A 24,670-nucleotide genomic window follows, 5' to 3' on the forward strand; every position below is an offset into this window, starting at 1 on the left:
GTAGAAAAAAAATGAGTTTGTGGACCTCTTCCCAGTTTGATGAACCTTGTTAAAAGGTCGAGACTTGTCTTTCTCTTAATAGCTTGACATGACAGTGATAAGTACATCAAGCATTGATGGCACAAAGTCATCAGAACAGTATCTTCTTCATGAGGGGGCCCTGTTATAAATTTTGATGTTTTATTTGTGTGTTTCATGTTTAATTTTAGTAGCTTCATTATATTTTCATCGTACAAAACTTTATCAAAATCAAATCAAATTTCATTTCTTACAATTAGAATAACTTACAAAGAACATTGGAAGAATAAAATATAAATCATCAACAATAGGACAAATGAATTAGATAAGCAATGTGCTTGTATTGTACTTTTTCCCCTTACAAATACAGTAGATGATAAATTGCATATAACATTTTGACTCCATTAGTTTCTCTGGCTGCATTTCCTTCTTACTTCACCCTGCATATTTGTGAGAACATTGGAAGAAGAAAGCTTAACAAATGCAGATTTGAAGGAGTCAAAGAAGTAGTTCTGATCCACAGCAAATCTCATGACAAAGGGTGCAGTTCTTGGATCTGTAGAAATGTATGAGTCAATACCAAACAAACCTCTCCCCATCAAAATTTCTCTGTAATAATGATTGTCAAATATTGTAGGGGTCATGTCAATAGGCACAAATGTTAGGTTTGTCAAAGGAATCTCTGTTGGGCATGCTAGTCTTAGTGAGGTTTTAAACCTCCAATCCATATTATCTCTTATCTGTTGATTATACAATCTGCCAACAATGTTTATGCAGTGTCCAACACCTAGTGTATGTGCACCTGTCAATAGTAATTATAACAAATCAAAAACTTTGTCAAATGCTGTAAGGAATTTGGAAATTAAGTGTTCTATGCCTGGTATCATAAGTTCTATCCTGAAAACACAGATTATGGATTACATGCAGTTAGCGGTTACTGTAGTCGGTGATCTCAACCATTGATCAAGATCAGACAATTTCTTGGCCAGACTTAGTTACCTCGCGGCCGAATTCCGGATTACTAGGGATCCTTTCCCCTAAGAACCAGAGGGTTAAACCAAAAACAAAAAAAAATTCCGAGATTTATATTTAATACGGCTAAGGAATCTAGCTCCCTCTATGCTTCTATGTTTCAAAAATGATTCTGAAAATTGCTAGTTGATTCCATATTCTTGAAACAATTCTCACATACACCTAAAGAAGGAGGAAAAAATATTGGTTGTGGGGGAATGGTCCTATAGAAAGTAAAGTCTACTTACTTAGTTTAGTTATTTATGGTTGGAATGTATTACCTAAAATGGAAACAGCTTCTTGAATGCTCATTCCTTTAGATTTAAAAATGGATATAAATTCATCAACTGATATTGTTGGTGAAGGAAGCTTAGCATCAGCTTGTTTAGAACTAGAAGTTGTTGAATCTTTTCTTCCAAGTGGAACTTCAATATTAGGTCCTCCAGAAAGGGCAACTGATGCCTTAGCAGCTAATACAATGATATCTGCACAAGAGACTTGTCCTGGACATTCTTCTTCTAACACTGATTTTATGACATCGATTGTTTCTCTATGTTTGATTCCAAAGTTTCTCGAAGATGTTATTTCGGTGCTTCGAGTAATGTAGTTTGTGTCCAACAAAATTGAGGCATCACATCCCTGCATGAAGAAAAAGAAAACAAGTATGATGAGTCCCCAAAAACCTAAATGACATAAATGTTTACCTACTCCTACGTTAGAATATTTGTCTAAAAATGTTAAGTTAGTGAATTAAGCTATTTAGTGATTACCTGAACTTGGCAGTCATGAAACATGAGCCTGAGTAATGATGATGGTGCAGTTATATCTGTCAATAATAAGCTCATCAATTTTTTCTCAACCAAACTTTCCAAGTTTGGACATGAATACTTGTAGTAGTTGTATGAAAGTTGGTTTCCTTGTACCCCAAATGAAAGTGGCAATGGCATAGCCATAATAACCACAGTGGCAAGCAAAACCAAAGGAAGAGATATCTCCATTTCTTCCTGTGAAGAAGGAGAATGTGTTAGTTTATGGTGAGGAATGATGGAAACTTTATTTATATTTGCCCAAGTGTTGTGTTTGTGATTATGTTGATCTTAATGATACAGTTGGAAGAGTAGTAATATTATTGAGTTGAGTTGGCATATGTTGAAATGCCAATAATAGACATAACCTTGTCAACTGGGCCCTTCTATTTAAAGAACACAACGTTCAATCTGTTTGTCTATATTATTATTTCAAAATATGTTACGGATACAAGTATCCACTATAAGGATCTGTTTGAGTCATTTACCACTCTTGGGTTGGGCCAATCTAATAGAATCCGTAAAATTAAAACAATGAAATTGTGTATTATTGAATGATAAAGATGAGCTCAAGAGCTCTACATTGGTGTGAAAATGTTGAAGAAGAGATAAACCAGAGTGTAACACTCCTACCAGAGAGCAATGCTCCTATCTAAATAGAGATCTCTCTTCAACCAACTCTGTAACAATCTAAGACAAGTAATTAAAATGTCATTAACTCCCATAAAATGCCACAAACTCGATCATTTCTCCCATTCTAATTACTTGTAGAAAAAGCGCTCATGTAATTAGCATACTAGATCTTTGGTGTTCTGTCACAATCTCATTTGCGCGCGTCGATGGTTTGTCTAGTCCCACTTATCTATCCATATCAAGTTAAACAAGACTAAAATTTTAGTTTCATCTCTAAAATTACACAATTTTTCTATTATGTCCCTTGAAAATGAACAAATTATACAGTTTCTAACAACGTGTACATATTTTAAGCAAAAAATTTAGCTTCAATTGGGTCCTCGCTTGCTAGTGGATAGTAAAATTTGTGTTTCTCGAATTAGTCGATTATTGAGCCGAATTTTATATCTAATTTTTTTTCTTCTAACATTGTGTCATATCTGTCACCTTAGTCTATTAAGACTCGGAAGTGACAATTTGTGTAAAATTAAGGAGGTGGTATAAATGTAGAGACAATATTAAGAACCTACTTCTTTTTTATAAGAAGGAACTTACTTGATTAAATAGAAGAAGTTATTATGATTTTAGTTGAGGATCGATGGAAACATATTTCCTGAAAATGCAGTTATAGTCTCAACCGTCCGATGTAAACGAATAGTTGAGATTGTTTTAGTACATATAACATATGCACCGTTTGATCTTAAACCAACGATTAAGATTAACTACTGTACGTAACTTCGTGATAATACTACAGCAGCAAATCAAAATCCGATGAATGAAATGGGTTGGACAGTACTAACTTGTAAGTACCATCATGCAAGAATAATGTTGAGTAGAGAATAAAGATAATCATACCATTATACCAATATGGCATATGATCAGAGGCGGCTCGCAGGCATGTGCGAGGTGTGCGACGGCATAGCGCCTCAAAATTTTGAGGGTCTCAACTCAAAATTTTGAGGTCCTATAATATTACTTATATATTATTTATACCTATAAAATATCAGATGTATATTAATAGATTAATTTTTAGGCCCTAAAATAATAGTTATATATTGTTAATGTTCATAAATATCATGAGTATCAATATATTAGTTATCTATACTCGTAAATATAGTTCTAGTCCATTTTAATCTTTGCATAAAATTTAATCTTAGATTATGATGTTCCTTTTTGACGTTATATTCAAAGATAATTATTTTGTATTTCTTGTTTCATTTAATTTAATGTAAGATTTAATATTGATAATTTATATGTTTACAAGAATTTTTTTTTATATTATATGCAATTTAAATCGATAATTTTTTAAATTTTTTTTATTAAGGGGCCACTTTTATATTTTGCACAGAGGCTCCTAAAACTCGGAGACGCCCCTGCATATGATTGGGATTTGTAACTACGACTCTATGATACTCATTTCACATTCATGTACCTAAACAATGATAATTCCTTTAATAAAGTAAAAAGATCTCATTATCTTCCAACATTTACCGTTGAGAATTACTCCCTTCGTGACACTATATAAGCAAAAAACACATTTCTAGGTTCATTGCTTTATTAATGTATTTAGTTTATAAAATACATTAATAAAGCAATGAACCTAAAAAGAGTTTTTTTGCTTATATAGTGTTACGGAGAGAGTAGTAGAAGTGTTTTTATATATACTCTGCCAGCTCTTGATTAATCAATTCTATGAAGTTGCATTTATTTATTCATATATAATACAAAAATACAAGCATTGTATCCCATGCATGTTGAGTAAATGAATGTCTTGAATTAGTTGGTTGTTGTTGGAGATTAAATTAAATACAATAATAGGACATGTGCCATGAATGAATGAATGAAGTAACCAGCAGGATAAGAGTACTATGAATTAAACAAATTTGACATAAAACATAGTATATATTAGAGACACAACCCAACATGCCCCTAGTAATTAAGGAACGTACCTATTGTTGTATTATGATCAGTTGTGATCCAAATAAAAGATGAACAAGTAGTTATATGCTGCTTTTCAAATCTATGATATCTATCGGTTAATGCGACATGAATTTAAGAAATGACAATGAGTGAATGGTAGAGTCAATGGTTGAGAACCCAAAGTTTTATGTAGTACTATTTATTTTAGTGTAATAATAATCATACATTAAAACTAAAAGTGCGACATCACAAACCATTTTGTGGAGATCGAGTCATTGGTTGCCTCAATTCAATATCATTATTACGTACATCTTCCGTAATACTATATAAGTAAAAATCACTTTTCTAAATTCATTGCATAATGAATGTATTTGGTTTATATTATAAATTATATACATTAATTATGCAATGAATCTAGAAAAATGATTTTTTCTTATATAGTGTTACCAAATGAGTACTATAGTATTATTGTTTTTGAGATTATTTTACTACGTAAATCTAAGTTTAAAATATGTTCGATTTCAAAATCAACAGTCAAGATTGGATATAATGTAAAGCAATGTGTTCTCTTACAACAACCAAGATCAGCATTATTTATGTGTTTAACTCCTTCTTTGACTTTAGTGGTTAGAAATTTCTATTTGAAGAACTTTGCCAATATTTGCTATAGTAGCAGTAGTTATGATTGTATATTATTCTTCACCCTCATCCCCTTTTACTAATAAAAAATTGTTTAAGGGAGTAAATTGTTTAAGGCAGTAGTTAGAATATGACATTTATGATAATGAATCCTCTTAATTTTTCTCAATTTTCATATTTTAATTATTAATCAACTTTTTTCCATTTCTTTTAAATTTAAATATTGTCTTATATTTATAATCTAATGGTCTAAAATGTCATATTATTTCCTCAATTTTTTTTTCACTTGAGAGAATCCTCTCTCGACATTTATTGATGTAAAGATAGGAAAAAATATGAAATTATTTATTAAAATGTTGAGTAGACAACACAAAACATGAAAAACAATTTCCTTAAAAAAAAAACACAAAACATGAAAAGACAAAACATAAATAATTTTGATTTGACAAATAAAAAAAAAAGAAAAATTAAGTAATAAATATGTGAAAAAAGACTTGAAGTATGTACTATAATATGAGGAGGTTCGTTAGAGAAAACCATTGAAAATTGCATGTTGTGAATTTTTTTTTTTAACTGAAATGGCAAGAAGGCAAATTGAAACGATGAGAGATATTTTGGAATGTGAGCCTAAGACTATGTTTCATCAAGTTATTCATTATATGCTAATCAGGGAAGTTATGAAGATAAATTTGTACTATATTTTTTACTCAAAAAAAAAATTGTAATATATTTAGTAATTTTTATGAAAAGGTTTAAATTAGTCGTTTATTATTTTTTTTTGTTGAAAAATTAGTCGTTTATTATTTTGTAGGTTTATGTTGAAAATTTTAGTTTAGTCAAAAAAAAAATATGTTGAAAATTTTAGTCTGACTTACACAAGGAGCCCATTATCCCTTTTTTTTCAAAAAAATTTGTTGATCTACATTGATGATATTGGGCTCGACGGAGGCAAATCTTTACAGCCCAGCTGTTATTTTAGATAGCTTCTCTTTAGGTCCCGTGCTTCTTTTTTCCTCTTGGATTTTCAATTTTGTTCTTGAAAAAAATTTGGAACGCAAAAATCGAAATTTTTCTAGTTCAAATTTAGGAAAAATTCGGAAAATAAAAACCGAAGTTTTTTTCCATGGCAAAAAAAATTTAGTAAACGAAAACTGAAGTTTTTATTGAAGGGCAAAAAAGAAAATCCAAGAGAGGAAAAAGAAACACGGGCCCGAAGAGAAGCTATTGTTATTTTATTATTTTGTTTGTATAACTTAAATACAATAATATTTTTGAAAAAAAAAACCATAAATTAACAATGGTTTCTCTTCTCACTCAAAAAAATTCATTTTTTACACTTGAAAAAAAACTTTTGGTCGCGTTTCCCGAATTTTTTTACCTTACTTTCGAGGGAAGAAGAGAAACGTGGGGTGGGGGGTTTGGTGGAGGGAAACCATAATACTTGTGTTTGTCCTTGCTTAGGACATTTGAATTGTGATACCTTAATGTAGTTAAACTTTTTTTAATCCAATTATTATTTTTAAAAAAATTTAGATCAATAAATTCACAATCAATTATAAAAAAGAACTCCATTGCTATATATATATATATTGAGAAATGCTTTGATATATCTATTTCATCCAAAATATACCGTAGGTGCAGAATCACAATTTTCACAAAGGATTAACAATTTCTTATAGAAGATATATTATTTTCATACTAAAATATTAACAAATTCTTTATAAAATATTTTCATTTGAAAATAATATACTCTCTCCCTTCATTTCAACAGCTCCATTGTATTAATTAAATATTTAGAACCTAAATTTAAATGACCTTCATTATTTACCTTTTTTTAATAAGACAAATTTTGGGTGTGGGGATGGTACCCTATTTTAAGGTATAGAAGACAGGCTCAATAATCGATTAGAAAAGAATTTACATTTACCTTTCTCCAAAGGCATTAGCGAAACTTGAATCCAAAACCTCTCGAGTTTAAGCTGTTTTTTTACCACTAGACCAAGTCTTTGTAGTTTTTTATTTTTTTCTTTACTTAAGTCTTTGTAGTTAATTATTTACCTTTTGACTTTCATATATCAAGTTATTATATATTGAATCCCCAACCATGACATGACTATTTCACAAGACGTGCTTGTTGTACTTCAAAGCCGTCCAAATATAGGAGTACATCATCATTTCATTCTAATACATCAATTGTAAAATTAATGTATAACTTTTGTATCTAAGTTTAACAAATTAATCAAATTATATAGTAAGTCAAACAAGCAAAGCTCGTGCATCCACGTTTTTAGTTAACTAAACTCAAAAAAATTGTTTAAGTCAATCTCCTAATATGTGTGCACAACCTTCTCCTCACCTATTAAAATGAGTACATTGTTCTCATTGTTACTTCAACTTCATCACAATTCACAAACATGGCCATTTCAACTTCACTCCTCTCACTTTCATGCTTCTTAATTTTAAGCTTAGTTAATGCCTATGCAAAAGAGAACTACTATAACACTAAGTCACCAATCCTCAACAAGATAGATTCTTGTTGGCGCGCGAAAACGAATTGGGCGTCTAACCGAAAAGCCTTAGCTAATTGTGCTATTGGTTTTGGCAAAGATGCAATTGGAGGCAAATATGGTGCAATATATATAGTTACAGATTCTTCTGATGACCCTGAAAATCCAAAACAAGGTACACTTCGTTATGGCGCAATCCAAACGAAGCCGCTTTGGATAATTTTCAAAAGGGATATGGTTATTGCATTAAAGAATGAACTTATTATGAATAGTTACAAGACTATTGATGGTAGAGGAGTTAAAGTTGAGATTGGAAATGGACCTTGTATTACAATACAAGGTGTTAGTCATGTTATTATACATGGTATTAGGATTCATGATTGTAAACCAAGTAAGGCTGGACTTGTTAGAAGTACTCCTGATCATGTTGGTCATCGACAAGGCTCGGATGGTGATGCTATTAGTATATTTGCTTCGTCGAATATTTGGATTGATCATTGTTATTTGGCTAGTTGTAGTGATGGACTAATTGATATTATTCATGCCTCAACCGCTATTACCATTTCTAACAATTACTTTACTCAGCATGACAAAGTAAGCTGCTAAAAACAAGTTCAATAATCTTTTAATCAATTCTTATATGTTATGCATTCATTGACTAACATATGTCCTTTCAGGTTATGTTGCTAGGACACAATGATGGTTACACAGCAGATAAAGTAATGAAAGTAACAATAGTCTTCAATAGGTTTGCTAGTGGACTAACTGAAAGGATGCCAAGGTTAGATTAATGTACAGACACCAAACACGACACTGACACGTCGACACCATTAGTATATATACAAAGTAGATGAAAATATATTATATAATAAAAATATTGACTTTGCTGTTGAATGTGCAGGGTAAGATTTGGTTATGCACACGTGGCCAACAACAAATATGATGAGTGGAAAATGTATGCTATAGGAGGAAGTTCTAACCCAACTATTTTAAGTGAGGGGAATTTTTTTATAGCACCAAATGACCAAAATGCAAAACAGGTAGAAACAAACACAGTATAGTATACAAGAACTATATATAGTATTATTTCAAAATTGAACCATTTAAGATATTGAGTTTGATATGGTTATTCTTGTTGTGTGACAGATTACAAAGAGGGAAGCAAAGGCAAATTGGAAGAGTTGGAAATGGAGGTCTTCTAAGGATGCATTCTCAAATGGTGCTTATTTTGTACCATCTGGTTATGGAAGTTGTGCACCAAATTATACACCTTCTCAATCTTTTGTAGCTGTTCCAGCTTATATGGTGCCTGCTATAACTCTCAATGCAGGTCCATTGAGATGTTTTGTTGGGAGAGCATGTTAAATTGTTAATATAGTGAGGATATACATGTCAATGTATCACAAGTTCAAAGCTAATGAATTGCTTTGCAAAAAATTAGTTTGTAACATTATGCAGGTTCATTATTATTATTTTTTTTTTAAACCCTCTGGTTCCTAGGGGAAAGGGGCCCTGTAATCTAGAGTTCATCCACAAGTTAAATAAAGTCTGGTCAAGAATTGTTCCTACCAGGAATCGAGTTCATTATTATTTTAGATAATGCACTGCAAAAGAGTGTTTTTTCTTTCAATAAACTTACATGCAAATATACAGATGCCAACAAGAAATTAACGGAATAATTGTGAAGCAAGTCTATGAGTAAGAAGAGGTAACATAATATAGCTGAAGGGGCCTAAGAAAAAAAATAACAAAAGGAAAATATATGTATGTGGTTGGTTTTGGCTTTAGAAAAGCCTGTTTTCATTGGTTTGAACTCCGGCGAAGCTAGCATGAGAAAGTGACTTAGGTCTCCCATAGTGAGAAAGTTTTTTTATGTTACCGGTGCTTTAGCTCTCATATATATACAGTATATTTTTTTTTTTGAGAAATGCTTTGATATATATATTTCTTTTGACAAATGTTTTGATATATATCTATTTCATCCAAAATACCGTAGCTGCATAAAATCACAATTTTGTCTCCATGAGTTTAGTTTAGATGGTAGGGACGCCGTGTTATATATATATATGTAGGAGTCGGAGTTCAAATGAAGAACACTTTATTTATCCTCCTTTAACGTGGAATTTCTAGCCATTAGACTACTTGACAAAAAAAATCACAATTTTCACAAATACTCTCTCGCTTCATCTATACCTATATATCTATATCTTTATATATAGAGGTGACAAAAAATTTTGGTGTAGACTTTTCATAATATCAACAATACCAGACGTGACCGCTAGTTTCAATAGCTCCATTGTACTAACTTGTAGCATAATTGAAAACTTAATTAAATATTTATAACTAAATTTAAATGACATTAATTATTTACATTTTGACTTAAATATATCAAGTTATTATATATTGAATTCCCAGCCATGACATGACTATTTCATAGGACGTGCTTGTTGTACTTCAAAGCCGTACAAATATATAGATTTCTGCGGACCTTTCTATTGTGAACAGAACACTAATGAATCAAATTCCCATGTCTATTAGGGCGGATGCTAGCGTGGGTGCTAGTAACATATCTCTCACCGGTGAGAGAGTATTTCAACCGGCTATCAAAGGTTGTTCCTGTATTTTTTTTTTTTTTTTTAAGTAATTATTAATTATTAATTGAGAATTGAGAATATAATATTTTAATTATTATTATTAACAAAAACAAATACTTTCTCAGGATCCACCCACCGCAGGATCCACCGCGTTGCTCCTACAAATCCTTCCATCTTCTTCCTTCCCCCCACCGCAGGATCCACCGCGTTGCTCCTACAAATCCTTCCATCTTCTTCCTTCCCCCCACCGCAGGATCCACCGCGTTGCTCCTTCCTCCAGTCCATAACCATTGTAGCAAATCAAACGAGCAAATACTTCTGGTTTGGATCGATCGAGAAGCAGAGCAAAGTGAAGACAACGGAAGGTTCTTTGAGGTAAGTTTATCCGGCTTAATTATTTCCCTTAAATCCTTCATTTTTTGTCGACTATTCACGCTAGAATCCGCCTCAAATTCATAAAGATTTTCATAGATATGTTTATGAAATAGGGATGGTTAAACATTTGCTATGTCTGTTAAATATGTAGGCTTTGAGTCATGGAGGGTAGACCAAACAGTCAAAATCCATTGTTCGTGAACTTAGCTTCAGGGGAAGTAAGTGAATGTTGCTATTATGTTTTAATTTTCTTGTCATATAACTACATATTATTTGGAGAATTGTTTATATAAAAAATTTGGATTTTATTGTTGTTAACGACTAAATTGTCCGGTAAAAAATTTCTGAGGATCAAAATGGGTCTTCACTCTAAAATTTATATGCAATGACCCTTTAAAACTTACATTGTTGGAATTCTCAAATACAATTTTATGCACAATCTGGTTTACTCAATTTTGCCCACCAAGTGTTTGCTGAAATGTGTGAGCAATGTGTTCTCTCTTGGACGGCTCATGCTAGGGTGAGAGAGCCTATCATATCTCTCACCAGTGGCAACTCTTAATGGCCGTTAGATTTAGTGGTCTATATATTTTAGTGTAAGTTTTTATACCATATTTTTCCCTTTCTTCTCCATGCTCTTGTTAACCTGGATTTTATTTTACTTCGTATTTTTTCCATTTCCTGATTATTGTTCATGATTTCTTTTTATTCTTTGTATTTTTTTGATTTGTTATGACTCTACTTTTTCGTCAATTTCAACCTTTTCCATAACTTCTATTGATTCCTCTGAAGTGGTGATTGACCATTCTTGAAATTTCCAAGGTGATGGAACATAGATTTAAGACTTGAAACTCCATTGATTATCATGAATTTTTAGAAACTTCAGCTTCAAAAGCCTTCAATTCAATTAAAAAACTTTAAAATAAATTTTTTAAAAATTGATCTTGAGAGGATGTAGAAAGTGTTAGAATTTGAATGAAGAAAAAAAAGTGACAGTGAGATTAATAGAGAAATGAAGGAAAGAACATTAGGGGAAGCATCTGAATTCTGAAACATTGTATTAGGTGTATTAGGAAAGAACATTAATGAACATTGAGAAAAATGTCAAGGTAAAGGTAGAGAGAGAAGAGAGGGACATTGATACAGTGTGGCGTATGTATCATGCATTTTCACCAACGAATGGTCCAGATTCAATCTTTTGGTAGTTCACCCGTGAGCTATCTTGTTGAATCAGGTGGTAGCTTCGAAAACTGGTTAGTTTCTGAAGGTGTTTTGCCACCTCTTATAAGACTAGTCGAATCAGGTAGTACTTTTGGTAAAGAAAAGGCTATTGTTTCTCTTCAGAGGCTGACGATGTCGGAGGAAACAACTCGTGCTATTGTTGGACATGGAGGGGTTCCTCCGTTAATCGAGCTTTGTCAGGTTGGTGATTCTGTTTCACAATCTGCAGCAGCTTGTACTTTGAAGAATATCTCGGCTGTTCCGGAAGTGAGAAATGTTTTGGCTGAAGAAGGTGTTGTTAAGGTTATGATCAATCTACTCTGCAATGGAATTTTGTTAGGTACTAAAGAGTATGCTGCTGAATGTTTGCAGAATCTCACTGCAAGCAATGAGAGTCTAAGAAAATCGGTTATATCAGAAGGCGGTGTTCAGAGTCTTTTAGCTTATCTTGATGGTCCACTTCCTCAAGAATCTGCAGTTGGTGCATTGAGGAATCTCGTCGGTTCGGTTCCCGAGGAAACATTGGTTTCTGTCAGAATACTTCCTTGCTTAGTTCATGTGTTGAAGTCAGGATCGTTAGGTGCGAAACAAGGCGCAGTGTCGGTTATATGCAAAATTTGCAGCACAATTGAGATGAAGAAAATGTTAGGTGAAGTTGGTTGCATACCTCTATTGATCAACATGCTTGAGGCTAAAGCAAATACTGCTAAAGAACTTGCAGCACAAGCAATTGCAAGCTTGATGATTTTGTCTGAGAATCGAAGAGAAGTTAAGAAAGACGATAAAAGTGTGCCGAATTTGGTTCAATTGCTTGATCCAAGTCAACAAAATACTGCAAAGAAATATGCAGTTTGTTGTCTTGCATCACTTTCTTCATCTAAGAAATCCAAGAAGTTGATGATTTCATATGGAGCAATAGGGTATTTGAAAAAGCTTATTGAGATGGAGATTCCAGGTGCTAAAAAGTTGCTTGAGAGATTGGAAAGAGGGAAACTCAGAAGTTTGTTTAGCAGAAAATAGATTATGATGCCTTTTCTTTTTATTGTATTGTTATTATGATGCTTTTTCTTTTATCACTTTTGTTCTTATCAATGTTATTGTTTCATTGTCTGAATGAAACAAGTAGTTTAGAATGTAAAACTGTGGAATTCAAAATATTTGGCAATTTGTGTAATCAATGTTTAGATTATATATTTAATCCATCTTGTTACCTGTGTAATCAATGTTTGAATCTTTAGATTATACTATACTTTTGAAAACTAGTACTAGTACTACTATTCTTTTGCACTGTGTGATTTTTTTATTGACTTTTGACAGTAATAACTCAAATTTTTTAAAATTTGATTATTTGATTTTCTTTTGGACTCTTAAGGTGATGAATTATTATTAGGGACTGTCAATATTTAATATTATTGTAACTATAATGTATTCTAGATTATTCTTAACATATCATATTTGCTTAAAGTAGATTAAGAAGTTATTGAATTTTCTATGAATGGAAAAGATAAAGATATCTATGAAAAAATTTAACTGCCATGTAAGATGAAGGAGACATTTGTACCAAAAAAAAATGAAGGAAACAAAAAAATAATTTTTATATGGTGAACTAGTTCGCATCCTATAATGTGAAGTGTTGTTTTTCAATTTTTGCAGTTTTACACATTCGCGAGTTAGCATGCGAAGTGCAGTGTTCCAGTTTTACAATTTTATACACTCGCTTCCTAAGTAACGAGGGGTAAATTAGAATTACCAGGAGGCGCGCATGTATACCTGGGGTGCGAAAAGTAGAACTCTAAAATAAATAACTTCAATTAAATAACAACCTAAATGGGCTAGTATTGTGAAAACATAAATGGGCCACCTATTAAAACCCAAATGTTGTCTGTTCAACCTAAAAAATTGTCGTAAAAATAAAATTGGTTTTTTCTTAACCCTTACAATTACAATAATAAAGGTGCATCAAGTTTTGAAATTAATATAGTTTCTTTATATATATTTTGATTTTAAAAACTTAGAGTGTGTTTGGATGAGGGATTCTAGAAATTCAAGGGATTTTAAATACTAAGCAATTCAATTGAATTCCCTTGATTTTCAAATTCCAGTGTTTGGATAAAGTGTTGAAATTCCATCAATTGTAAAATTCTTTGTTTGGGTAATGTAATTGAATTTCCTTCATTTAATTTTATTTATTTTAATAAAATCGATCCTAAACCCAAAAATTGGCCGAAAAACCGAAAAATCGGTCAAAAACCATAAATTGGCTGAAAACCTAAAATCGACTATAAATCCTAAAATCGGCCGAAAAACCTAAAATCGGCCGATAATCCGAAAAAATTGAGTTTTTTGGGTTTAGGGACGATTTTAGATTCTTCGGCCGATTTTTTGGATGTTGGCCGATTTTGGGTTTTCGGTCGATTTTTGGTTTTTCGGCCGATTTTTTGGGTTTTCGGCCGATTTTAGGATTTATAGTCGATTTTAGGTTTTTTTGCCGATTTTTCGGGTTTCCGGCCGATTTTAGGGTTTATAGTCGATTTTTTGGATTTTGGCTGATTTTAGGTTTTCAGCCGATTTTTTGGGTTTTTGGTCGATTTTTGGTTTTTCGGCCGATTTTTTGGGTTTTCGGCCGATTTTAGGGTTTATAGTCGATTTTTTTATTTTGGCCGATTTTAGGTTTTTTTTGCTGATTTTTCGGGTTTCCGGCCGATTTAAGGGTTTATAGTCGATTTTTTGGATTTTGGCTGATTTTAGGTTTTCAGCCGATTTTTTGGGTTTTCGGTCGATTTTTGGTTTTTCGGCCGATTTTTTGGGTTTTCGGCCGATTTTAGGGTTTATAGTCGATTTTTTAATTTTGGCCGATTTTAGGTTTTTTTTGCTGATTTTTCGGGTTTCCGGCCGATTTTAGGGTTTATAGTCGATTTTTTGGATTTTGGCTGATTTTAGGTTTTCAGCCGATTTTTTGGGTTTTCGGTCGATTTTTGGTTTTTCGGCCGATTTTTTGGGTTTTCGGCCGATTTTAGGGTTTATAGTTGATTTTTTAATTTTGGCCGATTTTAGGTTTTTTTTGCCGATTTTTCGGGTTTCCGGCCGATTTTAGGGTTTATAGTCAATTTTTTCGATTTTGGCCGATTTTAGGTTTTCAGCCGATTTTTTGGGTTTTTGGCCGATTTTTTGGGTTTTCGGCCGATTTTAGGGTTTATTGACGATTTTTTAAATTTTGTAATTTTTAAAATTTTTAAAATTTTAAAATTTTTAAAATTTTTAAATTTTATAAAAAAAAAGATAAATTAAAAAAAACCTACAAATCACTGTAGCAACAATTTTCCTGTAAATCATCCACACAATTCATTGTATTTTCAACACATCTAGTGGTGGAAAATTAGTCTTCACCAGTGGGAGACATCATCCACTTACCCACACTAGCATCCCCCGTCTATTAGGAGTACATCATCATTTTATTCTAACAGTAACACATCATTTGTAGAATTAATGTATAACTTTTGTATCTTAGTTTTAAGAAATTAATCAAATTATATAGTAAGACAAGTCAATCAAGCCAAGCTTGTTATTTTATTGTTTTGTTTGTATAATATAAAGAATCCAACCTTTTCGCCTCGGTGGAATACCTCAGTCAACCTGAAGACCAAATTAACTCTCTCGATTTTTAGGATGCGAGCACTTTTCGCATTTTAAGTAGCGAGTGACAATATTTTATATTCAAACCCAACGTTTGCGCCCCATGAATGCAAAAATTATGAAAAAAAGAGTTTGCATTCTAGTAAGCGAGCTGAGTTTGCATCCTAGAATGCGAAATCTTTTTTCATGATATTTTTCATTTAAGGGTGCGCAGACGCTGAATTTGAGTTAAAAATATTATCACTCGCTACTTAGCATGCAAACTCAAACACAGTTCGGTACCTAGAATGCGAACAAAAATACAGTTTGCTATTTAATGTGAATTTATATTTATTTTATGTGTATAATTTACTTCTTTATTTGGTAGTAATTAACTTTTTTTTTTTTAACCAAACAAACTTACTGCATTTCATTAATTATCAAAAGTTCAATATATGAAGGAATAATTTCAAATCTCATTTTTTTTTATAGTAATTAACTTGATTGTATTATTTTATTATTATTATTATTATTAATAGTTAATATTATATTGTTTTTTTATGATGAAAAATATTGTTTATGTTTCTATTTTTATATTCGTAATTTTATGCAATTTTATCTTATTTTTTCTATAATTTTTTTATTGACTTTTTATTTATTTATTTTCTTATAATATATTATTGAGTTGATCGTAATAATCTCTTTTGTTGCTAATTTTATGAGTATATATTGTTCTGTTTTGTTCCAATTTATGATATGTTTTGTATCTATTTTTAAGTATATCATTTCCTTGTATTTATCTGATATTCGTTATATATATATATATATATATATATATATGGGGGCTGCTAATTTAGACCCAGTTGGGTCTAAATTAGCAAGGTGCACCTTTTGAGTTGGACAAAAATACCCTTTCTTTTTTTAAAAAAAAAAAAAAAAAAACATATTGGCGCTGATCCAGTGTCGCGCGCCAACCGCAGGACCACCGTTACAGACCGTTGATTTCCATCAGACGGCCAAGAGATAATCTCATCATGGCTGTCGGATCAATCAGACAGTCCAGATAATCCATCTCCATGATAAGACAGCGCGTGCACCACACTAGATCTGCGCCTGGAGAGAGAAAATTTCATTTTAAAAAAGCAGGACACGTGTCAACTGCTGGATGGTTGGCGTGTTTTTTTTTCATTTAATACTTTAAACTCAATTATTTCGTTGTAAATTAATTTTTTATTTTTTTATTTTTATACCAAAATTCATAATTTTTTTTTGTCTACAAATAGAGACTTGGTTCGTTTGATTTGGACACAAAAAAAAAAACTCAATTTTTCACTACCTTTAATTATCTTTATATAATACTGTGAAACCATTTAGCTGGTAGAATGGTTTCACAGTATAACTCTCTGAAACCATTTTACTGGTAGAATGGTTTCAGTGAGTAATTTCTTAATTGTTTGCTTCTGAAACCATTTAGCTGGTACAATGGTTTCAGAGCGTTGTACTTTGAAACCATTTCACTGATAGAATGGTTTCAGGGGAGTTGATTTTTAATTGTTTGCTTCTGAAACCATTTTACTGCTAGAATGGTTTCACAGTATAACTCTCTGAAACCATTCTTCCAGCTAAATGGTTTCAGAAGAAAACAATAGTTTTTAATTACCGTTTTATCTCATTTAATTAACGAAAAATAGTTTCAGGTCTCAAAAAATTTCATAAAATATACCAAAAGTTCCAGAATATTATCTAATATTTTATTAGAAACAAATAAAAAAACATTTGGTTTCAGAGTACAAATCTATGAAATTATTATTATTATTTGTTAAATGGTTTTAAATAATCAGCGGAATTTGTGAAAATAATTTCATGACTTGAACTAGGGAGAGTGAGGTACACAAGAGGGTTCTAAATAATTCATAGTATTTTACATAAAATTTTGGAAATTTTTTATGGAATTATAATATTTTTAATTACCTTTTTACTCATTTAATTAACTAAAAATAGTTTCGGGTCTCCAAAAATTTCATACAATATACCAAAATTTCCAGAATATTATCTACTATTTTATTATGAAAAAATAAAAAACAATAGAGCCTCCCTGTGGCCGCACGCGCCCCCACGCGCCGCCGGTGAGAGTGGGCGTGGGCGACGCGCACTGTTCATCGTCCCTCCCACCCGTTTTATGCAGAAACGGGTCGTGCGACCCGGTTTTTGACCCGGTTCGATCTCCCTCAATACTCAACGAAACTCGACGTTCCTTATATGGATTTTGATCGTTTTTCAATTTTACAAAGGTTTCCGGTATTAGTTTTTGAAATCGGCGTTCGATTCGCACGTAAAATGAGGTCGAAATTTGGAAGAAATTTAAAAAATGTAATAGTTGTTCTATTGTTTCAAAAAAAAAAAAAAAGGGTATTTTTATGATGCAAATTACATACATGCCCCAGTTGCTCTATTGTTTCAAAAAAAAAAAAATGGGTATTTTTGTCCAACTCAAAAGGTGCACCTTGCTAACTTAGACCTAACTAGGGTCTAAGTTAGAAAACCCCTATATATATATATATATATATATATATATATATTTAATGAAATTACAATGAAGGATATAAAACTTGCAACGTGGTTAAAAACAATGAGAATAAATTAATAACTTTGGTAATAATCGATTTTAATATATTAGTAGTAGACAATGAATCAAATTCCCGTGTCTATTAGGAGTACAATAGTACATCATCATTTTATTCTAAATCTAACACATCATTTGTAAAATTAATGTATAACTTTTGTATCTAAGTTTTAAGAAATTAATCAAATTATATAGTAAGTCAACCAAGCCAATCTCGTACATCCACGTTTTTAGTTTTTTTTTTTTTTTGGTAGAATCCACGTTTTTAGTTTAACTAAACTCAAAAAAATTGTTAAGAAAAATTATAGGCATGATAAATAAATTATAGGAGATTTCAATTTTATTATAGTTTTTTTTGTCAAGTAGCCTAGCGGTTAGAGTCTCACACATTTAAACGTGGAGAAATGGGGAATATGGGGTTCGAACCCCGGTCACTCCAATAATATCCCTAATAGCTACCATTTGAGCTACAATTATGAGCCAGTTTTATTATAGCTTTATTATAGAGATTTACATACCCTAATTTGACACTGAAATCTCCTATAATTTATTTATCATCAAAAGATATCACTATAATTTCTCCTATAATTTCTCCTAATATGTGTGCACAACCTTCTCCTCACCTATTAAAATGAGTACATTGTTCTCATTGTTACTTCAACTTCATCACAATTCACAAACATGGCCATTTCAACTTCACATTATCTTTCACTTTCATGTTTCTTACTACCAATTGTTTTAAGCTTAGTTAATGTCTATGCAAAAGAGACACCGGTCCTCAACAAGATAGATTCTTGTTGGCGCGCGAAAACAAATTGGGCGTCAAACCGAAAAGCCTTAGCTGATTGTGCTATTGGTTTTGGCAAAGATTCAATTGGAGGTAAAAATGGTGCAATATATATAGTTACAGATCCTTCCGATGACCCTGAAAATCCGAAACAAGGTACACTTCGTTATGGCGCAATCCAAAAGGAGCCGCTTTGGATAATTTTCAAAAGGGATATGGTTATTGCATTAAAGAATGAACTTATTATGAATAGTTACAAGACTATTGATGGTAGAGGAGTTAAAGTTGAGATTGGAAATGGACCTTGTATTACAATACAAGGTGTTAGTCATGTTATTATACATGGTATTAAGATTCAGGATTGTAAACCAAGTAAGCCTGGTCTTGTTAGAAGTACTCCTGATCATGTTGGTCAACGACAAGGCGCGGATGGTGATGCTATTAATATATTTGGTTCGTCGAATATTTGGATTGATCATTGTTTTTTGGCTCGTTGCAGTGATGGACTAATTGATATTATTCATGCCTCAACTGCTGTTACCATTTCTAACAATTATTTTACTCAGCATGACAAAGTAAGCTGCTAAACAAGTTCAATAGCCGTTCTCCTTTTAATCAATTCTTATATATTATTTTATGCATGCATTGATGATTGATTAATATATGTCCTTTCAGGTTATGTTGCTAGGACACAATGATGGTTACACAGCAGATAAAGTTATGAAAGTAACAATAGTCTTCAATCGGTTTGCTAGTGGACTAACCGAAAGGATTCCAAGGTTAGACTAATGTACTTAGACTCTTAGAGACTTATAAATTGCTATGAAGCACCGATACAAATACTAAACACGATACTGACATGTCGACACACAGTAGATGAAAATATATTATATAAATAAAAATATTGACTTTGCTGATGAATGTGCAGGGTAAGAGTTGGTTATGCACACGTGGCCAACAACAAATATGATGGGTGGAAAATGTATGCTATAGGAGGAAGTTCTAACCCAACTATTTTAAGTGAAGGGAATTTTTTTATAGCACCAAATGACAAAGATGCAAAACAGGTAGAAACAAACAAACACAGTATAGTATACAATAATTATATATAATGGTTTGTTTCAAAATTGAACCATTTAAGATATTGAGTTTGATATGGTTATTCTTGTTGTATGACAGATTACAAAGAGGTTAGCAAATGGAAATTCGAAGAGTTGGAATTGGAAGTCTTCTAAGGATGCATTCTCAAATGGTGCTTATTTTGTATCATCTGGTGATGGAAGTAGTGCACCAAATTATACACCTGCACAATCTTTTGAAGCTGTTCCAGCTAATATGGTGCCTGCTATAACTCTCAATGCAGGTCCATTGAGTTGTTTTGTTGGGAAAGCATGTTAAATTGTTAATATAGTGAGGATGTATATTATGAGAATGAATAATAGCCATTGGATCAAAATAAAGGGCTAAGATTAAATCATCACCAAGTGAGTCATGTGGCATTGAATCAACTCTCTCATATATATATAGTTTGTAACATTATGCAGGTTAATTATTATTTTAAGATAATGCACTGCAAAAGAGTGTTTTACTTTCAATAAACTTACAAGCAAACATAAAGATGCCAACAAGAAATTAACAGAATAATTGTGAAGCAAGTTGAAGGGGCCTAAGAAAAAAAGTAACAAAAGGAAAATGTATGTATGTATGTATGTGGTTGGTTTTGGCTTTAGAAAAGCCTGTTTTCATTGGTTTGAACTCCACATGTTACTGGTGCTTTAGCTCTCACTTTCTTTAAGTACCAAATACCACCTCCAATTCCAAGTGCTCCAAAAGCTGAAATACCAGTAACTGTCCCTGCAACCAAAATCACAAACATTAGACTAATTTTAAACATAAAAAATCCTGCATTTTTCAATGTTAATTACTGTTAAATAACTTCATTTCTATCACCTGCAATTACATGAACATTCCTATTGTGCCTTGCATTATCATAATCTGCCAAACAAATTATATATCAAATTATATTATTTCAAAACTAACCAAAAATTGTAACTCATTCCTACCAACATTATGTTAGTCCGGGTGGAATTGAATTCAGATCACTTAAGCACGGTTACCAAAGATGACCAGTCAGGTCCTCTAGCGGCAATTAATCATCGATAAAGCCGGTAAATATATGTACTAATAACCTAAAATAAGTAATAATTGTTTTCCTAAGTCAAGTAATCACAAGATTTTAGACATACCATTACAATGAGTAGTGAAATTTCCTTCCTTACATAAACACATGAAATTCTGAGTCTGTGTATCAAATCCACAAGTTCCACCACCACTTTTAGATTGATCCTGACATCGAAGACACCGCGTCGTCACCGGAATATCAAAATCAACTCTAATCCCATATTCAGGAACTTGATCATAAGGTTGAGGAGCACCAACATTTCTCCAATAAACACTAGCATAACTACTACAATACATAAGCATCAACCTCAAAGATTCAATAGCTTTTGGAACATAAGAACAACAAGAACTACCACTCATAGCAAAAGAACACACCGGCAAATGTCTACAAAGGTAACTAGCACTGTCACAAGATGAATCACAGTGTTCAGGAAATTGTTGACAAAACATAGGCTTTGGTTTAACAATAACATTTTCTTCACTACAATTGAAAAAAAGATACTGATTTTGAGGTGAAAGCTTAAAACGTGTGCTTGTGTCTAAACTAAATGGTCTTGTTGGTCTATAATTTTCACCATCTTCACAGTTCCACATGAATGGATCAGTTACTACAATGTGTGGATCAGAATAGCTAACATTATGAATAGGGTATCTACCAGAAGGTGTTCTTAGTTCAAGCTTTTGTGAATCTGAACAAGAAAGAATGTATCTGTAATATGGACTTCCACAACCATCATCAATGGAAAAAGGATATTGGATTGGAATGGTGCCACAAGAAGTTCTACAAAGTGTGGATTGAGAATTTGTGAGGGTTGAGAATGAGTGAATGAGTTGAATTATTAGTAGTAATGAGATTGGTTTTTGTTTGTTGGTAATGATTAGATGGAAATTCATGATTAGAGATGAATGCATGAACAGAAGAACATGTACTAGATTGATGTTTCTGAATCAAAAGTGGTCAAGAATTGAATTAAAGATTGAAGTAAGAGAGAATAATAATAATAATACTAATATCTTCAAGTGTTGTTGCTTTATTGAGGTACTACTTTTGCTTTAATTTGTTCCCTTGTTATATTATATGGTTTCTTTAATCTTAATCTATATTTATGTCTTTTTTGCTTTCTGAATTGTGAAGTTGTGCACAAAATATGGAGAGAATCTCCTTCAGAATGTTTGGAATCTTTGAAGTGAATTGAAGTTGAACACTCACATTGGCAAAGTTAAGGAAGAACATTTTGCGCATTTGGATTGTATGGTGAATGAGATTGAAACAAGTAATAAGAAGAATAAGGTAGAACTACGAAGGACCTGAATTCAACTGAAAATTTTGGAAGAATAAAGTGCTATTAACACTATCAAGGTTTGTGGCAAGGTTTTAAATTGTGGTCCGCATCGGCAATTGCGGCCGTAATATTGCTGATGCGGTAGTTTTTGTAATCGCATCGCACCACAATTGCTGATTTTCATTCATGTAAGTACATCCGCATTGTAACCGCATTAGAAGGTAACAGACAATTTCGGTCAATGTTCTTTCAAATTTTCTCACCAAAAAATAGAACTTATGAACTTCAAATTCTAATTTGCATCAAATCTAATGAAAAATCTTACTTTTAATAATATCTCAACAATGTATTTTTAAAATGATTTCACACCGCAATAGCCGCATTGTGAGTTGCAGCAACCACAATGACCGCAATTGCAACAACCGCAACTGTGACCGAACCATAATTTGAAACCTTGGTTTGTGGCTCTAATAGCACTTCTGCAAAACGAACTATCATAGGTGATCAACATTCTTAATTTTTATAGCAGTTTCGCAAAACTAGAATTATAGGGTATCAACGTTCTTGGCTTTGGTACCGCTTCTTTCAAAGTGCTATTATAGGGCTCCATGTGAATATTTTATAGCGCTTTTTAAATAAGCGTTATTAGAGCCACAAAACAGTAAGTACGATAATATATGACACGACAAAACTGTATCGGAGAGACAGGGCGATAATATTTTTTTATATTCAAATATAAAATGGGTATTTTCGTATTTTTTTATAGTTGTATCGTGGACAAAAAGTTGTCATATGGTCGTGTGAGGGACAAAGTCTCTTGCTACCTATTTTGTCCAGTTTCATAATCAGTTTCTTAATCAAACATGGTACAACCAACCATAGTTGTCCAATTTGAGTTAATTTTTGGCGCAGAGATACCTTGACTCTCATTAATTTTCATTGCAAATAGAGTATCAACATAAATTATCTCCTTATACACTGTATGAAAATTAATTTGAGACTACTTTGTATGAAAATATTATCCCCTGTATTTTTTTTTCTTCTTTTTCTATAATGACAGTTGCCGTTATAAAGTTTTTTTCCAAATCATTTATTGTTAACCTTGTTTACCCAACCTGGTACTTGATCAATATTTCTTATACACAATGTTGTTGTACTCTTTTATTGTTTCATAAATCATGATTGTTGTGCCCTTTGACACGGTGTTGTTTTGCAGCCTACTAATATTGACACAATGTTGATGTATTTTGGTTAAAAATTTGGACTAAATAGTAAATACATCAATTTCGTTTGATAAATTTTTCCTTATATTTTAGAACGTATTTGATTTTAAGTTTAGGATGAAACTATAGTGCAATAAAATTTTAATTAACTCACGTACCACTACCAAATAGTCAATGTTCAACTAACATGCCTTTTCTTTCAAAATGGGGTATGTTCAAAGTTGAACGGTGAATAAGTTTAGTTTCAAACAACTGCTCCTCCTAGTCAAGGTATCTTTGTCAATAGGAAAAAAGGTACTACTCTTATCAAGATAAAAGCCATAAATAATGGATTTTTTTCTTTGTTTGATAAGGAGGCCAAATATTGCCTTTTTTCGTGCTATTTTTCAAAAGAATCATTGATTTATTTATTTTTTTGGTTTAAAAAGAATCATTGAATGTCATTCAAAGGAACTGAAGTTGAATTAATACTAACGTTGTCGCAAGAAATTGAAACTTGGCATGCTTTCAATTCATGGAAAAGAGTAAAAGTTATGAAGATAATAATTTTTGTACTTCTTTTCATCATTATTATAAGGAAAAATTTACTTTTTAGATATCGAATAACTATATAATATAAACTAGACACATCATTTATTTAATAAAATTTGACTTACAATAGTGTCATCGGAGAAAGTACATGGTTAAGAAAAATAGCTATGGCAATAAATTTATAAAAATCATGGTTAAGAAAGCATGTGTATTGCCGTATAAAATTATTTTATATAAGCATTAAATGATATATCACCGCATCATTTAATGAATGTGACACGTCATATAATTTAAAACACGTAAGCCCACAGTCCAGGGACTCAAAATTTATGGGGTCTCAATTTTTTTTTCCCTTCGAATAAAAATAGATCAAGCAGTCTTTGCAGATACAATATTTCAAAGTTAGATTGGTGTAGTGGATTGCGCTGTGTTCCTTGTGCCAAACGGATGTGTGTTTGAGTCCCAACAGTGGTACTTTTTTGTTTTGTTTTATTTTAAGAGAACATAAAAATTAAAGAAATAGTGATGAAAGCAGTGTTTTAAAAACCGGACCGGACCGGCCGGTTGAACCGGTTGAACCGCGAACCGGAGGGGTCACCGGTCTGGTCTGAATGTTGGACCGTGTATGTTATTGAACCGGTCAAAACCGGAAAAACCGGTCAAAATC

The 24,670-nt window shown here is 32.1% G+C and overlaps 5 protein-coding genes across 9 annotated transcripts; 3 read left to right on the top strand and 2 right to left on the bottom strand.

Annotated features, from left to right (window-relative positions):
* Nucleotides 1-239: 239 nt before the first annotated feature.
* LOC123909837 (peroxidase 29) lies at nucleotides 240-2,122 on the bottom strand. Its single transcript, XM_045960761.1, has 3 exons — nucleotides 1,800-2,122; nucleotides 1,311-1,668; nucleotides 240-820 (listed from the first exon to the last, which is right to left on the bottom strand). The coding sequence occupies exons 1-3, from the start codon at nucleotides 2,025-2,027 to the stop codon at nucleotides 423-425; spliced, it is 984 nt and encodes a 327-aa protein (XP_045816717.1). The 5' UTR covers nucleotides 2,028-2,122; the 3' UTR covers nucleotides 240-422.
* Nucleotides 2,123-7,477: 5,355 nt separating this feature from the next.
* LOC123908998 (putative pectate lyase 2) lies at nucleotides 7,478-9,097 on the top strand. The gene is made up of 4 exons (XM_045959765.1): nucleotides 7,478-8,167; nucleotides 8,251-8,354; nucleotides 8,475-8,613; nucleotides 8,720-9,097. Exons 1-4 carry the CDS (start codon nucleotides 7,481-7,483, stop codon nucleotides 8,936-8,938), a joined length of 1,149 nt encoding a protein of 382 aa, XP_045815721.1. The 5' UTR covers nucleotides 7,478-7,480; the 3' UTR covers nucleotides 8,939-9,097.
* A 205-nt stretch (nucleotides 9,098-9,302) lies between these two features.
* Nucleotides 9,303-21,943, bottom strand: LOC123908930 (wall-associated receptor kinase 2-like). 3 transcript variants are annotated; one of them, XM_045959673.1, is made up of 4 exons: nucleotides 21,032-21,943; nucleotides 20,736-20,780; nucleotides 20,541-20,639; nucleotides 9,303-9,386 (listed from the first exon to the last, which is right to left on the bottom strand). In XM_045959673.1, exons 1-4 carry the CDS (start codon nucleotides 21,876-21,878, stop codon nucleotides 9,358-9,360), a joined length of 1,020 nt encoding a protein of 339 aa, XP_045815629.1. In that variant the 5' UTR covers nucleotides 21,879-21,943; the 3' UTR covers nucleotides 9,303-9,357. The 3 variants fall into 3 exon arrangements, with proteins under 3 accessions (XP_045815629.1, XP_045815630.1, XP_045815628.1); XM_045959674.1 differs by lacking the exon at nucleotides 9,303-9,386 and having other exon boundaries at nucleotides 20,263-20,633; XM_045959672.1 differs by lacking the exon at nucleotides 9,303-9,386 and having other exon boundaries at nucleotides 20,265-20,639.
* Nucleotides 10,068-12,982, top strand: LOC123908929 (protein spotted leaf 11-like). 3 transcript variants are annotated; one of them, XM_045959670.1, is made up of 4 exons: nucleotides 10,068-10,182; nucleotides 10,293-10,542; nucleotides 10,694-10,760; nucleotides 11,887-12,982. In XM_045959670.1, the coding sequence occupies exons 3-4, from the start codon at nucleotides 10,704-10,706 to the stop codon at nucleotides 12,781-12,783; spliced, it is 954 nt and encodes a 317-aa protein (XP_045815626.1). In that variant the 5' UTR covers nucleotides 10,068-10,182; nucleotides 10,293-10,542; nucleotides 10,694-10,703; the 3' UTR covers nucleotides 12,784-12,982. The 3 variants fall into 3 exon arrangements, with proteins under 3 accessions (XP_045815626.1, XP_045815627.1, XP_045815625.1); XM_045959671.1 differs by lacking the exon at nucleotides 10,068-10,182 and having other exon boundaries at nucleotides 10,256-10,542; nucleotides 11,777-12,982; XM_045959669.1 differs by lacking the exon at nucleotides 10,068-10,182 and having other exon boundaries at nucleotides 10,256-10,542.
* Nucleotides 18,680-20,277, top strand: LOC123908928 (putative pectate lyase 2). Its single transcript, XM_045959668.1, has 4 exons — nucleotides 18,680-19,360; nucleotides 19,461-19,564; nucleotides 19,714-19,852; nucleotides 19,965-20,277. The coding sequence occupies exons 1-4, from the start codon at nucleotides 18,680-18,682 to the stop codon at nucleotides 20,181-20,183; spliced, it is 1,143 nt and encodes a 380-aa protein (XP_045815624.1). The 3' UTR covers nucleotides 20,184-20,277.
* Nucleotides 21,944-24,670: the final 2,727 nt, after the last annotated feature.

This window comes from Trifolium pratense, linkage group LG2 (assembly GCF_020283565.1).
Source record: "Trifolium pratense cultivar HEN17-A07 linkage group LG2, ARS_RC_1.1, whole genome shotgun sequence".
Lineage (NCBI taxonomy): Eukaryota > Viridiplantae > Streptophyta > Magnoliopsida > Fabales > Fabaceae > Trifolium > Trifolium pratense.